A 16,883-nucleotide genomic window follows, 5' to 3' on the forward strand; every position below is an offset into this window, starting at 1 on the left:
CTCATTGTAACAGCTGTTCAGAGTGATGTGATGGACAAGAAAATAGTCTCTAGGCAGAATTTTGACCGTGATTCTGTTTTCAGACTGCATAAACCATTTTGACTTTTACCATATTCCCATGCTTTCTGAGTGGTGCTGATTTCATGTTTCAAAGTGCAGAACAGCTTCTTTTGATGCAGCCCAGGATATGGTTGGCTTTCTGGGCTGCAAGCGCACATTGCCGGCTCATGTTGAGTTTCTCATCAACCAACACCCCCAAGTCCTTCTACTCAGGGCTGTTCTCAATCCATTCTTTACCCAGCCTGTATTTGTGCTTGGGATTTCCCCGACCCATGTGCAGGACCTTGCACTTGACCTTGTTGAACTTCATGAGGTTAACGTGGGCCCACCTCTCCAGCCTGTCAAAGTCCCTCTGGGCACCCCTACCCTCCAGCGTGTTGACTGCACCACACAGCTTGGTGTCATTGGCAAACTTGCTGAGGGTGCACTCAATCCCACTGCCCATGTCACCAACAAAGATCTTAAACAGCACTGGAACATCACTCGTCACTGATCTCCACTTGGACATCAAGCCATTGACAGCAACTCTTTGAGTGCAACTATCCAGCCAATTCCTTATCCACTGAGTGGTCCATCCATTGAATCCATGTCTCTCCAGTTTAGAGACAAGGATGTCATGCAGGACGGTGTCAAATGCTTTGCACAAGTCCAGGTAGACGACATTTGTTGCTCTTCCCTTACCCACCAACGCTGTAACCCCATCGTAGAAGGCCTCCAAATTTGCCAGGCACAATTTGCCCTTAGTGAAGCCATGTTGGCTGTCACCAGTCACCTCTTTATTTTCCATGTGCCTTAGCATAGTTTCCAGGAGAATCTGCTCCATGATCTTGCCAGGCACAGAGGTGAGGCTGACTGGCCTGTAGTTCCCCGGGTCTTCCCTTTTTCCCCTTTTAAAAATGGGGATTATGTTTCCCTTTTTCCAGTCAGTGGGAACTTCACCAGACTGCCATGACTTCTCAAATATGATGGATAGTGGCTTAGTAACTTCATCCGGCAGTTCTCTCAGGACCCACAGATGCGTCTCATCAGGTCCCATGGACTTGTGCACCTTCAGGTTCCTTAGATGGCCTTGAACCTGATCTTCTCCTACACTGGGCAGTTCTTCGTTCTCCCAGTCCCTGCCTTTGCCTTCTGTGACTTGGGTGGTGTGGCTAGAGCACTTGCCGGTGAAGACTGAGGCAAAAAAGTTGTTGAGTACCTCAGCCTTCTCCATTTTCCAGGTAACCAGGTCTCCTGTTTCTTTCCGGAGAGGGCCCACATTTTCCCTAGTCTTCCTTTTATCACTGACATACTTATAGAAGCTTTTTGTGTTGTCTTTGATGTCCCTTGCCAGATTTAATTCTATCAGGGCTTTAGCTTTGCTAACCTGATCCCTGGCTGCTTGGACAATTTCTTTGTATTCCCCCCAGGCTACCTGTCCTTGCTTCCACCCTCTGTAGGCTTCTTTTGCAAGTTTGAGTTTGTCCAGGAGCTCCTTGTTCATCCATGCAGGCCGCCTGGTGCTTTTGCCTGACTTTCTCTTTGTTGGGATGCGTTGCTCTTGAGCTTGGAGGAGGTGATCCTTGAATATTAACCAGCTTTCTTGGGCCCCTCTTCCCTCCAGGGCTTTACCGAGCAGATCTCTGAAGAGGTCAAAGTCTGCTATCCTGAAGTCCAAGGTAGTGAGCTTGCTGTGCGCCCTCCTCAGTGCCCTAAGGATCTTGAACTCCACCATCTCATGGTCATTGCAGCCCAGGCTGCCCTTGAGCTTCACATTCCCCACCACCCCCTCCTTGTTGGTGAGAACAAGGTCCAGCATAGCACCCCTCCTTGTTAGCTCATCTATTGCTTGTAGAAGGAATTTATCATCAATGCATTCCACGAACTTCCTGGATTGCTTATGCCCTGATGTGTTGTCCCTCTAACAGATGTTGGAGTGGTTGAAGTCCCCCATGAGGACCAGGGCTTGTGAACATGAGGCTGCTCCTATCTGTCTATAGACTCGTCTCCCCTGCCTGTCCTTCCTAAAGAGCCTCTATCCTTCCATTCCAACACTCCAGCCATAGAAGCCATCCCACCACGTCTCCGTGATGCAATAAGATCATATCCCAATCATATGATTGATAAGATCCATATCATATCATTTACTGTTTGATACCAATGTTGCTCTTAAGTATTTGATAATTGAGTATATAGTTTATATGTTTCTTTTATATATATTATGTATTTGTTATCATTCATTATTGAGAAAGTTTGATAGTTTTTTACACTAAGTTGCTTTATTAAGGCTCAGGGTATAAATCAAAGCTGCTATATTTCTTTTTTATTCTAGCATTGAATAAGGCTTTGAAGTGGTAAGAACAAGAATCTTTGAGATGATGGTTAGCAGCTGTCTTCAACTGCTTTCTTGGATTATCAAAGAAAGTTCTAGATATTTCAGTTTTGAAGGTTGATGAGCAAGCTGTGATAATGACATCTGAATCTTATTCATGACTTTAGAGACAGGAGCTGTTCTAATGAAAATAGTTACCATCTGTTCTGTAGACATCCTTGCCTTGCCTATAGGCATCTGTCTCTACGGCTTTCTTAATTCCCTCTGACTCTCAGTCCTGTACCTTCCGACATCTGTGCCTTGCTTAGATTCCTTCCTTGCTGTCTGTTGTCCAACATCCTTTTTTTAAGTCCCATTTCTCCCAGAAATATTCCAAAGCAATCACATCCCCATAATCCCTTAACTAAATGTCCCATTTCTTTTTTTGCTTTAAATAATTTTTTAAAATTTTTAATGATTTACTTGGTTTTAATATGAGTTTCTTTGGTCATATGAGAGTTTTAAATGACTTTAAAGACTAACTCAAACAAAATGGATATCTTTGCCATCCAGAGGGATACTGAAGTAAAAAAAGAGTAAAGCAAAGGATTGGTTTGTTTTTTTAGTTATCATCCCTATTATTTTGAAAGTATTCTTTTCCTGGCAAGCAGTTAAATGTATTTGTATTCAGTGAGGCTTCTGAAAGCAGCATAATTATGGAAGACAGTCCAAAACACAAGATCTACAGCATTTTTAAAGAGCTATGATGTCCAGATAACTCCTGGAAGCAGTATGTCATGCAGGTAAACTGAGGAGCATGTAGAAACTTTAAAACAAGACTGCCCATGGCGGAAGTTGCTTGCATTTGATGTCATTTTAGTATATCTGTGATTCGTGAGGGAAACCTTTTTCATTCTTGCATAATATGTGCCTGTTATCCTCATGTGAGGAATTTCATAGGAACTCCTCAAGTAAAGATTTGTTTCACATCTCTCTTGTGAATTACTTCCATTGAAGACTGAGTATTTAAATCACTCTTAGTAACTTCTTAAAATACTTTAACGGATCATTTGAATCACAATCTTCTGTGAGTTAAAAGGTATTTTTGTTATGAACTGTTTTGTTATGAACAGTGATACTATATTATATTGTCATCTTTGGAACGATCCCAAACTTGCCTATACAGCTCCTTCACAATGGCAACTACTCATATTTATAAGATGAATAGAGTATTAAGACATAATTCCAGCATGCTGGCAACTGTGGAAGGCATTAATTCTTTAGCAAAGGCTTGTGCATATGAAGTAAATCAGCCACACACCTATTTTTCACACTTCTTATAAGGGAACATCATCTTACATGCATGCATTTTATGACTGGCTAAGGACAACGGCTAAAAATATCAAGCTACGTATATATGGTCATTTATTTTAACAGACTGTCACTTACCCAGTCACTGTTGTTTGACCACATCTTTAGTTATTTACAGAGTTCTTTACAGTATTAAGTTTTTACTGCTCTTTCAACACTTTTCTATCAGTCTAAAATTACTATGATTTAATATTAGTAATATTTCATGCTAGTATTTACAATGGTGCCAGCTACACCAGACAGCACTTAAGACCAATTAATTAATTCAATAAATAGAATTGACAGTAAAAAAGAGATTACTTAAACATCAAATATTTCAAATAATATGCAAATGCACTTCAGTATTTCCTTTTGATGTAGCTTTGATTTTCCCAGGCTCAAATCATTATTTCACCCTCTTATCTAAGTATTTCTTGTAGTAGATCTGAAAAGAGCAAGCAAAGTGTTGTCAGAACTTCCCTGCTTCAGTGTTGAATTTGAATTGCTTTTATACACTGACCACTTTTAAAATATTTGAGATGCAGGTCTCCCAGTCTAAACTTTGCTCCTTTCTACTGGTTTCCTCATGTATTGACTAAGCCAGATACAGACAGGCAACTTTTCGTCTGGACAACACCAAGTATTGGGCTTTCCCTTAGGAAAAGGTTAAAGAGCTGTGAGATCATAAGGTACGATAACACTGAACTGCACATTACTGGCAATAGAGCCAGAAGAGCCAGGTGACAAAAAGCAGAGAAACAGAATTAAACTACCAATAAGAAGAGAATATACTAAAAATGGATGGTACGTGCTGTAAATGAGTCACTACTGACAAGACAGTTTCCATCCAGCAGAACTCTCCAACCTGAACACCACAGTCCATATTCTACAACATGGGTTTGTATTGACCCTTCTCTGTTTACTGGGTCTTCAGTTTACAAGTTTTCTTCAATCTAGATGTCTCTAGCCTTACAGAGCAGATATTTTAAACTTTCTATTTATTTAAGGCAGCACATTGCATCTCAGTTTCTGTACTGCTCTTTGTTAACGCTCTCAGAAGAAGACTAAGTGGTGACTGGGAAGGGCAAAAAAAGAAAAGAAAAAATGGTCTGACATTTGTTGGTTTTTTTGCCAGGCTTCATTTTCCTAAGGTAAGATCTATACCCATTGGCTGGCACAACAACTAAAATATCTTTCCTTTCAGTAAAATATATCCTTTACACTGCTTTCAGCACTGAAGCTCTCTTTGCTAACAGGAAAGATGATACACTATAGGTGAATATCTCTATCTCAGACTGCTCATTTATGGACCTCAGTTACATTACAGTTGCCAAAGTCCAAACAAGCACTTCATCTATATCACTCTTCAATGCTGACATTTTTTCCCCAACAGAATTTCTTAATTGTTCATGCAGAAGCATCGTCTGAGAAGCAATGCACCTTCCACCTGCCAAAGGTATGTCATGTTTCCAGCTTGATACACGGAGATGCCTTATTTCCATAGGGACACAGTCCCCTAAGTGCATCATGAGTACATTAAAATATGATGACAGAATTGAGTTCAGCAGAAATCAGCTGCTTTTTTCACCTTCATGCAAAAGCAGCTATTAATGATGGGAGTCACTCACCTGACAAGTGCCTAAACTCAATACAGGACCAAATATTCATGAACACCTTTACAGCACACTTTTCCTATTAGCAGTTCTAGGTCATGCAGGCTGGACACAGCCTGTCAAACAATTCATCAGGTCTTTGAGCTACTGTCTGACATGATTTTACCTGTTTCTCAGACTTTGGCAGGGATCAGGTTGGACAAATTAGTGTGGTGGTCAATGATCTGCTCTGCAGTCTGCCCTTCCCAAAGGACCTCCTGACAACTTCTTCTCATCAGGAAGGATGGGCACATGATCACAGTGCAGATACACATCTGGTCCCATGATGGGCATCCACAAACAGTACGGAGCAGACAGAATCAACAGCATATGTGCCATGTCACAGAAATTTTGACCATGTGATGTGTTTGGTTTTGGTCATGTGGTCACGGTATAGTTAATTACTGTGCTAGAAGTACTGTACATTTCATACCCTTAATTATTATCAAAATGAAATATGAGTGCTACTGTCATGTTTTGATAAATACATAGAGGCATTTTTTTAAGAGGAATAATTCAGATCTTTATAAATAGCTTGAATTAAAAAAAAAGAGATTTGAAAACATTTAAAGGCTAAATTGTAATTAATTGTATAATTATACATTTTTAAGGGGAATAGCAGGCTCCTTTATAAGTTATACATTGTATTTTTTATTTGAAGTTTGTTTGAAAACAGTGAAGCCTGCAAAATGTTCAATGAATTGATATGACACTTCTTCAAACAGAATTGTCACAGAAGTTACACAGTTTCATCAGCATGGAAGAGTTGCTCATCAATGCTCATCTGGGTCCCAATCTAGTAAACTACTTAAGCATATCAGGTTAGTCTTACAGTTAAATAAGTAGGAATTTATGCTTTGCTGCATGAGGATCTTAGAAGAAAGAAGTTAATAAATTGTTACATTTTTCTACAAAGTCAAATAAAGGTTGAAAAATATTAACAAAACCAAGAAAAATTCTGTTGTATCTGACACATATTATTGCCATTCTTGCCTTAAGAATATGATTTAAAGAGTAAGGTCTGCTTATTCTTGCTGCCAAGATCTATCAGTCACCTCTGTCTGTCTAGATCTATTGATTTTACTCAGTAAACCAATGTATCTTACTGCTACCAAATACAGTAAAACATATACATTCCCGAGTTGTGAACTGGCATTTTTTTTAGGACATCTGCTTAAATATATTAGTCTCTGGAATACTAGGAAATGAAGAGAGACATACAGACCGCTCCAGTCATGTTCTCCTGTTGCATTTTCTTAGAAAATTATTTGCAATTATCAACAGATATTTACACAAGAAAAAGAGTAACTTCTGCAGTGACCTTTCTTGCATAACTCTGCAATAAAAAAGTGGTTCAAATATTTACAGAATTAATGCTTAAGTGAGAAATTGAAAATATACTGTTGGTACTTACTGAGTGGCAGCTGGACTATTCAAATATGCCCATAACAGTAAATAATAATCACGTGTTTAGTGCTTTATATCCTCTAGGCTCCTTGCAAATATTCTTTACAATGTTTCCAAAACAGTGAACAAGGAAAAATCACTTAGACTTACCCACATTTAATCTGCCTGTGACTTCCCCATTTGAATTGCGAGCATTCACAGTCACATTGTGAGTAGACTGGAGAAGCAGTGACGAGTCCTGAAGTATGGAGAAAAAAAAAAAAAAGTAGATTCAGCAGAATAATTAGAATTGTTGAGCAGGTGTAATTGGTATCTTCATTCATCCCTACCAACCTCACCGTGATCCAGACTAGCTATGGTAGGCAATTCAAAAGTTCATGTCATTCTTAGACTGCAGCCAGAGTGGAATTACTTCACCAAAACCAAAACATCCTCTTCCGTTAACTCATCGCTTGGTGTTGTGCTTGTTGAACTCCTCCCAGGTGATGTAATTTCCACTACTTATTCCCAGAACTTCCACTCAAACTCTCTGTACCTAGGCCTGTTGGAGCCTCCCCAAACTTCTCCTTGTCTTGAAGAGCAGATGAGTAACTGTTTTGAAAGACCTAGCTGCCCACTGTGCTCCATCAGACTAGATACATGGACAGTAATGAAACAGGTTCATGGCAAGAGACCTGGCAGGGGTCATTTGGAAGTGTCCTAAAACTTTGTGAGGAGAGCACTGAGTGGGTTCTTCTTGTGTTTTTCTTCGATTTGCTACCTGAATTGTCTTTAAATGCAGCTGATCTTCAGGGAGATCATACTGGCCACTGTCTTTACTTGATTTTAAGTATCAGAAAATTATCTGGGGACAAAAAGTCTGATCACACTCATTTGGATCAGCAAATTGTAGCCATACCAGTAGATTTAAAAAGAGTGGGGGAAGTTTTTTGCAGTACAGGTGTTTTCATACTAAAGCATACTTTGTAGCTAAAGGACAGGAGCCTAGTAACTGACAAGAGTGCCTAAGCAGATTTCCTTTGCCAAAGTATCAGGGAATATGTGATATGAAGAGGGTATTAGCAAGCTGCCTGCTTCTGACCTCAGAGGGGATACTCATTCCTAGATAAATGAGTTTCTAACTACTGGAATATTGTTAAAGATCAGCCTCTTTCACTTATATGGTTTCTGGTACTTTTTCTGGACTGAGAGAGACTATGCAGCACCTTGAAGTGCTAACCCCTGAAAATCACTCCCAAGTCACGTTCCCATCGTAATTTAATGCTTAGAGTATGAGATAACTTGAGAATTTTGAACACATTTTTACTACAAACTCTTATCTAGTAACAGTGGTAGAAGCAATACACAGTTTGGAGTCCCACTTGTACTTTTTTTTTAAAACAAGGATATCTTACAAGTAGGAAGATAGCCTATCTATCTCAAAAGAAGTCTACAGTGAGCAAAAGAAGTCTAAGTGAGCAAAATAAATGAATCTCATTTTGTAAATTATATCGAGAAAAAGTGAAAGCTAACAGAATTAACACAAATAATGAAAAGTATTAGGAAAAAAGTAAACAGTGTGTTAGAATGAACATTAATGGTAACAAGTTAGTATGAAGTGAAAAAGGAAAGTCAACAAAGATCAGGTAAATATATTACATTTAAGTACATGTGCTAAATGACCCACAAATCTGGGCATCTTTATTAGACTTATTTGACTGCCACTGGTTGATTTAAAAAATAAGTTAGTAATTTGTAATATCAAATTTAAGTGCAAATAAACTGTATTCTAGACTTGCAGCTTCCATACGTGTGGTTGACTAATTAAAAACTAGTAACATATTTATAAATGCTCATCTTTTATTTTGTCATGAATATGTATTAGTTAAGACACAACAGTGTTGCCCACAACTCTGTGTTGGACTTATAATGAAGGCATAAACTTTTAACAGGCTCCAGAGATGATGCACGGCAAGTAGATTTTCTGCTACATATTTTCTTAGCACTTTGGAGACCTCATTAGGTGTGAAAAGCTGTTAGGAGACTGCAAGGAGAAAACTATTAAGGCAAGGGAGAAAGCTGCTATGATAGCTGTGAGTGCCCCAATTCTCTAACAGACAAACTTAGAAAAAGAAATCATAACAAATAAGCAACTTTATGAGAATAAATATATAGATGGCACTCAGGAGATTAAGCTACAGGCAATTACTCCTCCAGAGAGTTCAAATATTTTAAAAAGCAAGCAAACAAATAAACAAAAAACCTCTAATGAATTATCAGTTCATAGGGGGCAGAGATATGCAGTAGCCTGAAGGCTCTAATTAATGCATGCTACTAATGATCATGATGGGTCATTAGACAGCTAAGCTTATACTAGATGCTGCCACACCTCTTTCTTCTTATACGGTACTAAATGTATTAAGAGCTGGAAGGAATATTAAAAAAGCACGAATGGTAGCTTAACATTGCATAATAATTTTTTGGGGCAGAGGGAGTTCTTAAGTATTAGCTATGCTGGTCTTAAAAAGTTACATGCCTTATTGGATAAACAATCTCAAGGGAAATTCATTTAAGGACATAAATAGTTTTCACACTGCCTATGAGGCAGAAAAGAATACAGCGTAAGAAACAAAATGGAAATACAGATTTAGCAACGGAATTTCACCGTCTAAGTAAGAGCCCTTCCAGCTGCTGGAAATACTTGTTGCAGAAAGAGAGAAAAAGAAAGGCTTAATAGACGTAAAATATGTTGGCATTGCTTAAATTTCAGTAATCGAGCATTTTAACAACCTCATCCTAAATCTTATATCAACTATGTTTTCTGATACATTTATTTACATTTTCTCTTGCTATAGTAATGCAAACAGTAACTTTTTCCCTAGTTTCAGAAAAGTCTCACAGCTGGCTATTTTTTCTAATGACTTGGCGAGGATGATTATATGTTTGAAGTAATGAAAGAGCCATATTCAGATTTTACTGTCATTGAATAGTACTTTACTCAATGAAATGTCCCATTGGTTGATGACACTGATCATAAAACATGGTTTTATTTTGTGAGAGTTCAGATTACAGGCAATAGTTCTGAAAAATATTCATTTTGTTGGCCGGAAACAGATATCATTCTACAAAAAATTCACCTGAATAAGTTTCAGAGTTCACCTGGATAATTAAAAACCAATTCAGATTCTCTCTTTCTTCCTCTCAACCCAGTACTTCAATAAAAATCCTTTGTACCATACCCATTCTCAGTGCCATTTTAAAGTCAATCTGCTTGATAAATACTTTCTTTGACCAAGTATGTTATTCCTTTTTTACCTCAATAATAACAATAAATTTTTCTGTCTATGTAAATAAGATTCAATCCTAAATCTTCCCATTTAGTGTTGTAGATTTTATACACATATGTAAAGATATCATACATTTAATATCATTGTCCTAGAAGTGACAAAACCTGAACTTATTAGAGAAACTAACTTTTCCAATAAGATCCATTAATTTTAGAGATATTTAAACTATTCCATAGTGGATGAATAAACAAAACAAGCAGTTTCACAGGGAAGCCTGCATTAAAAAATAATCTCAGTAAAAGTAACAAACAACTTTCTACACACTCTTAAAATTTTAGCATTTTTTATATACAATGACCTTTATAATTCCTTTTTGAGCTATTTCTTATCACATGCCTAAGAGAAAAATGTTTATTCTGCCATAGTATCAGAACATTGACCTAATGATCATGCGTGTAAAGTATGCAAAAATATGTGTGTATACACATATACATACACACACACACACACACACACATATATATATTTCCATGACAGGTGCCTAGACTTTGCCTAAATTCAACTGTTCATAAGTGCATTAATTTTATTTTAGTGTTACTGAAAGATTATCTGCTTACCACTCGAGAATGGATTTCTTTGGCATAAAGAGGGAATAAGAATTCCGATTCCCCTTCCAGACGAAGGCCTTCTTTCGTAACACGCAGGTGTCCCATTCCAGTCTGAGGAGAAGATGCAAGAATTATACACATTTTATTATTGTTGCTGTATTTATTTTTTGTTCTTTTCATAAAGTGGAAATTTCCAGAGCTGCCTGACTCCAGTCCATTGATAAAGATATCCATACTAATGCACCTAAAATTCTGAGAATTCCTAATTTCTTCCAGAAGTATTTTTCTTTAAGAAATTGTAGCTTTAAAAAAAGTTATTAAAGTTGGGATTTTTTTTTTTTTTGAGGAAAAAATACAATATTACAGTCATTATCTTAAAAAGAAGTGTATTTGTATTGGCTGTGCTGAAAGACTCTTTGTACTTGCCTTCTAAAAACATCATGAACAATAAACTTTTACACGAGTACTCACATAAAACAAACCTTATGTTAACATATCAAGGTTTATTTTACCAATAATGTATTTCACAAGGAATATAATACTTCTAAGCCCATTGAAGAGACAAATAGGGATCACAGAATCATAGAATGGTTTGATTTTATTTGCTTCCATTTTCAGTAATTACTTCTTTCTTTTTAATTCATTTTTTCATTCCTTGGTTTCATTTTTTTCTCCTCTAATTGTAGGTCAAGGCTCTATCTTGTACACTATTATCTTCCTTCCTCTCTATCACCTGCTTGTCAGTTTTTATACCTTCCTTACTCTTAGTCACTCCCTCCAAGTTTTTAGCCCAGCCCATATCTTATTTCATCGTTTTTATTTTCTTTCATCATTATCATGGAATTGATAATGTGAAAAATGAGTGAGGAATTACTTCAGTAAGTACATCTGAGGATTTGCAGGCTGCAAGGTATTTCACAGGTATTTAGCTAATTTGTAAAGGATTCACCCCTCCCCCTGCCATAAAAAGTTAGAGAAAACTTGGCAAAAAATGTTCAGCCTTACAGCTTGGCCACACACGAAAATATTTCAAGTCAACTGCCTCAAACTACAAGGAGTAAGTGGGAGGGCTAAATAATAAACAATAAATCAAAAAAATATTGTCACTCCAAATATTTTTTCAGTTGTTCTGCAGGTTGTTCTGTCATGAGATACATGACATGCCACTGATGATACATCAATAATCTGTTCATCTAATGAATTATGCCACATCTGTTCATCTAACAAATGTTAGATGTAACCTGCCACCTGTTCATCTAATGAATTATGCCTACTACTGAAAAAAGTTGTAACTTTAAAAGACAATAATCATTTTCAAATATGGTATGTTCTCGCCAATGAGATTATATGTATTTTCTCTCTCTCCCTCTGTCTCTGAATAATGCTAAATATCATGTCTAACCAGCCTTCAATGAAAAACGGTAGCTATTTTCTTTTAACACGCTTGAAGAGAGACAAAGAGAGAAACGAGCTTTGCTTAAATTCCATAAGGTAAGAAATATTCATGTCAGCAGTTTACTCCACTGGAGAGTACAACTGTGATTCCTCCTCAGCAAGGATTTATTTCAGGAAAGAGGCTTTCAGAATAGCTATTTATGGAATCTGTTATTCAGTGTCAAATATTTTACTGCTTTGAAATATACATAATATACTGACTTTTCTCAGTGGAAGTAGACACAATTTCTAAACTCTAAACCATTGTAAAGCTTTTAAAAAGTACCTAGTATATACTGATGCATCTCATGAGGCAAAACTAAAATAAAACCTATGATGAGCCCCCTATGGCTTTCATAATCACAATTCCTAGGCAGCACTGAGTGATTTAGAAATATGTTTTTCTAGTGAAGACTACGGACAGTTTTTTCTAACTTGTGACACAAAACAGAGATCACTTCAACACCATAAAAATACATAGGTTTTAAGACAAACACTTTTGAAAAATATGACATGAAATATCAGGATATTCTAAAGAAATACCACTAACAAATGGCTCTCATTTAATTAACTAAATTTAGGATCTCATTATTGCTCTGACCTCATGCCTTTTCTCATCAGGTGAAAGTACATTATATTAACCATCAGGTTTAAACACAGTTTGCATATTTTTGCGGAATATAAGGAACTAAATAAACAGTATATTATAGAGCAGGTATAAAAATGACATTGAAATTTAAGAAGGCAGAGGAAGAAGTAGCAATTAATTCTTGCTCTGAAGCAGACCAGGGAAAATTAACAAACTCCTGGGTGGCAATCTCTGTCCTGCCTTTGGCTTTGCCAGGGAAAAATTTTTAGTAGAGACAAAAAAAATTTATAATTGATGTTGAAAAAGAAGATTATGCAATTTACTCAGCACACTCTAATGGATTCAGATTTTTCAGTAATGATTATTCTAAAAATGCTATATAGACAAAGGAATGTCTTTGACAACAAGAATAATATGCCATGTGACAAAACTTAGCACTTTAACTTATCTATAAGTTCTTATTCTTCAGTAAATCCAGTCATATCACTCAGGATTACTTTGCATAAGTATGTCCTCAAGTATGTCCTATTTTCTTCATCAGATATTTCATTTAAGCATTGACACAAAGCTCACATTCTCACATATTTGAATGAGAGTCTCATTATCCGTTCTCATTGACCACTCTGGAAGTGCAAAAACATGGAAATCTACACTTGGGTTACCTGCATAAATGACTATCTGTGATGATGAACAGATAAACTCTGTAACATGCATGAGACCGACAAAAATGCGGATTTCATATAATGATCCTCACTTCTATTACCATTATGACTGTAAACAGTTACTATTTCCCTAGTACCACAATATCTGAGCATCTCAAGATTGTAAGAGTACTGAGTTATGCAGTACTGTGAGATGGGGAAATTCTATTATCCCCCTTTTATAACTGGCAAATTGAAGTTACATGGAATGTAAAAGAGAGGGATTTAGGATAAACAACCACCCTAATGCACTGAGATCCAATGATAAGTTCCATAAAAAGGAGGAGTATAATGTTACACATAATGTTCTCTCAACAACCCCTCTGCTTCTTACATTACCATTTAGGAGAAGCCAATTATTATTTACTGAGTATTGTGACTTCCTCAGTGATGAATAACCTTGATGCTTTCAGTTTCAAGGATTTGATTCTGTTCCTATTCAAATCATTGAATAAAAAATATTTCTATTGACTTGAGGAAAGGGTCCAAATTTCAGTTAGACATGGACTCTGAGGCAGTTATAACAATAAGCTGTTGATTAGGAAAAAAAAAGAAGTGCTTCATTAAACATAGCGGATGTATGGCAAGTCTGGATTCCTGTTACCCTGATGTTGGGGACTGTCACTGCGTGAGTGTGCTGGCCGGGAGCTGTAACACACTGTTGTGCATATGACCCTGAGGCTCATGTTTTCTAATTTGTCAAAGCCCCCAGCAAGACAGGGACTGAGCTGTATAGAAGAGGAGGATGAAATAGTATCTCTCTAGAAACTGAGCAGATTTTGCTATTGCTGCAAGGAGTTGACTGGCATGGGAACTCCTGGCAGCTGCCAAACCCTTATGCACCAAAGATGTGATTTAGCATTAGTGTTCACAAAGGTGTGACCAGTTTTACTTTCAAAACTGCTAGGCAGATTCTAACTGGAGTAACAGGATGTCTTCAACTGCAGTAGAAGCAATTGTTATCAGCTGAAAACGCTCTTGAGGAGGTAAGTGCTTGTAGAAGCAGAGCCAAAGCCTTCTACAAGAAATTCGAGCTCTGAGTTTGTTCAAGTCTCATAAAAGTTCAACAAAAGGCTCTTTAATTCAGAAATCATGGTCTAAAGGATATTTGACAGTTATTCAGCGAATTGTCTACATAGAGATACTCTAAACCACCTGAAATGAGTAGGCACCACTACTAGAATCTTAGTTAAGATTCACTGTTCTATGGAGCATCTGGATGGGAGGACCATTGCAGATGGGTTATCGCTCTCTTAGACTCAAGACACAACGAATGCAAAATATTTTTCCTCTGAAATAATGGAAAGCAGTTCCATTCCCCACAAAGCCAGTAGAGAAGTGCAGTATGTCCACAAGCTGTGGAAAGGCCTTTAAGTTTCTTTCAGAGGACCACAGAAGGACTGAGTCCTTCATCAGGACCAAAAAGTTCCAAAAGTCATATTCACGGTCAGGTGGCATGACTGCTTTCTTCTGGCTATGAATATCTGTGTTGAGGAAAATACAGACATGACTGGGTAGAGCAAGTTTGATAGCATTGGCATGGCTAGCGCTAAAGGCCTGTCTTGTTAAAACAGGATGCAAGAACTTTCCCTCTTTCATCTGTTGTCATGGTGAAACCTGCTGCTCTGGCTCATGACCAAGAAAGTCACATGGAAACAGTTGCACATGGCACATTGCTGTGGGACTCCTAGGAGTGGAAGCAAGCAGCTGTAGCTCTAGGGCTCTTGCACTCAGTGACTTGCTCTCAGGCAGCTGAGCCTTGTGCTGTCTATGTCTTACATAGTCAAAAAAGCATCAGATGATATATTTGAGATTTATGTCCCAAGCCAACATAATAATGTAGAGGTCTGCTGCTGTAGGCATGTGGCCCTTAAAAATGAGGATGAGGAACATTCACTCAGTGTATGATGAGTATTTCTAGTCACCTAAATTCAATCAATAACTGTAAATTGCATTTTCCTTCCAACATAGAAATTGATACACACGGGGCTCACTACATCAGGCCAACGACTCTTCTTATTATATCATCACTGTTTCTGCACCTTCTCAGCATTAGACTCAATTGCAGTCCTCAGACTCCTCTAAACAATGGAAATTAAACTTCTGGTCTATGTATCAGCTAGTAGCTGCACAGGTAGACGTGTATTTTCCTCTTTTGGGGAGAAATCAAATAACTAGAAAGACAGGCGTATCCATATGTTAGGATGGTTACAACAAAAAAATCTCTAAGTTGATGCAAACATTAGCTTTCACATGCACTCAATTCAAATTAAAGTAGCTCCTGTCTCAGGAGTTAATAGCATGTTTGATTTGTAATACCTTCTCTCTGAATATTCAAATTTTCCAAATATTGAAAGTCCACACATACTGTAGTTGCTGATTGGAACTGATAATGATATTAACTTCAGAGTAGGGAGGATGCAGCATTTCCATTCAGATAACCCCTCTTCTTACGTATGGGACACTTACATCCTACTTTTAGGCCAGCCTAGGGAAAGACCTTGGCAAGTTCAGACCAAGACATCATTTGCTGTGCCCTAAAGCTAGTTCAATTAATGGCTTTATAGATTCAGCTTTCACTGAAGTACTTCTTGCAGCAATTACTATTTAGAGAACTTGCTTTGCAAACAAGAGAGTACTGTTTTCTTGAGATAATAGGGCTGTGGGTAGAGATTGTTAAAGAGCAATCAGCAAAACAGGATTGGTAATGAATCTGATGAAACTCTCTGTTTGACTTACAATATCTATTTTGGAGCTAAGTACGTGCTTGGTATAATAACATTACTGATGCCTCATCTCACTTTCTGTTGCAAGGACTCTATTTCCAGGGCTTGAAGAAGGTTATCCGACTCCTCTTCTTAGATGACAGTGGAGTCTTTTCTGTCAAAGACATTGGTCAAATCAGAGCCCTCAGCAACAGCAAGCACTCCTGGTATAGAAGTTAGTCTCACCTGGCTTTAGGGCTGGACACAGACTAAAACACCCTTTGCAGATATGGCTAAAAAGTGGGCAGGCAATATTCCATGATCTAGAAAAGCAGATGGCCACTTTGAACTCAACAGTTTTGTAAGGAAATGGCTATGAAAGATGCAAATTCGTCACACCATTGACATGTACTTAGTTTTGATAAGATTTCTTTCATAAAACAGGATTAATATTTAAGATGCATACTTTCAAGATATTTTCAGGTCGTCTTTGTCCTGATATATAGAATAACAGACTTTCTTAAGTAAAGAGAGGTATTAATTACAACAGGTATTACTCAAGAGGAAAAAATAGCTTCTCAAAAGAGGTTCAGTTCCAGTTTCATTTCCTTGTTCGGCAAGGAGCAAATTCTGTCTCTGGTTGTGTACTGCACAGACATGTCAAAGCTGGACACTACTCGGCTAATAAAAATGCCATTACATCTCCTGTGGTTGATTTACTCAACATTAGAAAAACAGACTGCTACTCCCACTGCTACATATATTTATTCAGGAATTGAGTTTTTATAAGTTGGCTAATTCATTTTATTATATTAACATTT

The 16,883-nt window shown here is 37.4% G+C and overlaps 1 protein-coding gene across 12 annotated transcripts in view; it reads right to left on the bottom strand.

Moving 5' to 3' along the window:
* SGCG (sarcoglycan gamma) overlaps positions 1-16,883 on the bottom strand; it is a 151,571-nt gene that overhangs the window by 46,819 nt on the left and 87,869 nt on the right. For all 12 annotated transcript variants that reach the window (XM_009476812.2, XM_087759354.1, XM_087759357.1 and 9 more), the window contains 2 exons: positions 10,643-10,744; positions 6,910-6,997 (listed from right to left, as the gene is read on the bottom strand). In XM_009476812.2, the coding sequence (XP_009475087.1) occupies positions 6,910-6,997; positions 10,643-10,744 (190 nt within the window). The remainder of the gene's footprint in view (positions 1-6,909; positions 6,998-10,642; positions 10,745-16,883) is intronic.

Source organism: Nipponia nippon, unplaced genomic scaffold (genome assembly GCF_047370975.1).
Source record: "Nipponia nippon isolate SJK-2023a ecotype South Korea unplaced genomic scaffold, ASM4737097v1 scaffold_2, whole genome shotgun sequence".
NCBI classification, from domain to species: Eukaryota; Metazoa; Chordata; class Aves; order Pelecaniformes; family Threskiornithidae; genus Nipponia; species Nipponia nippon.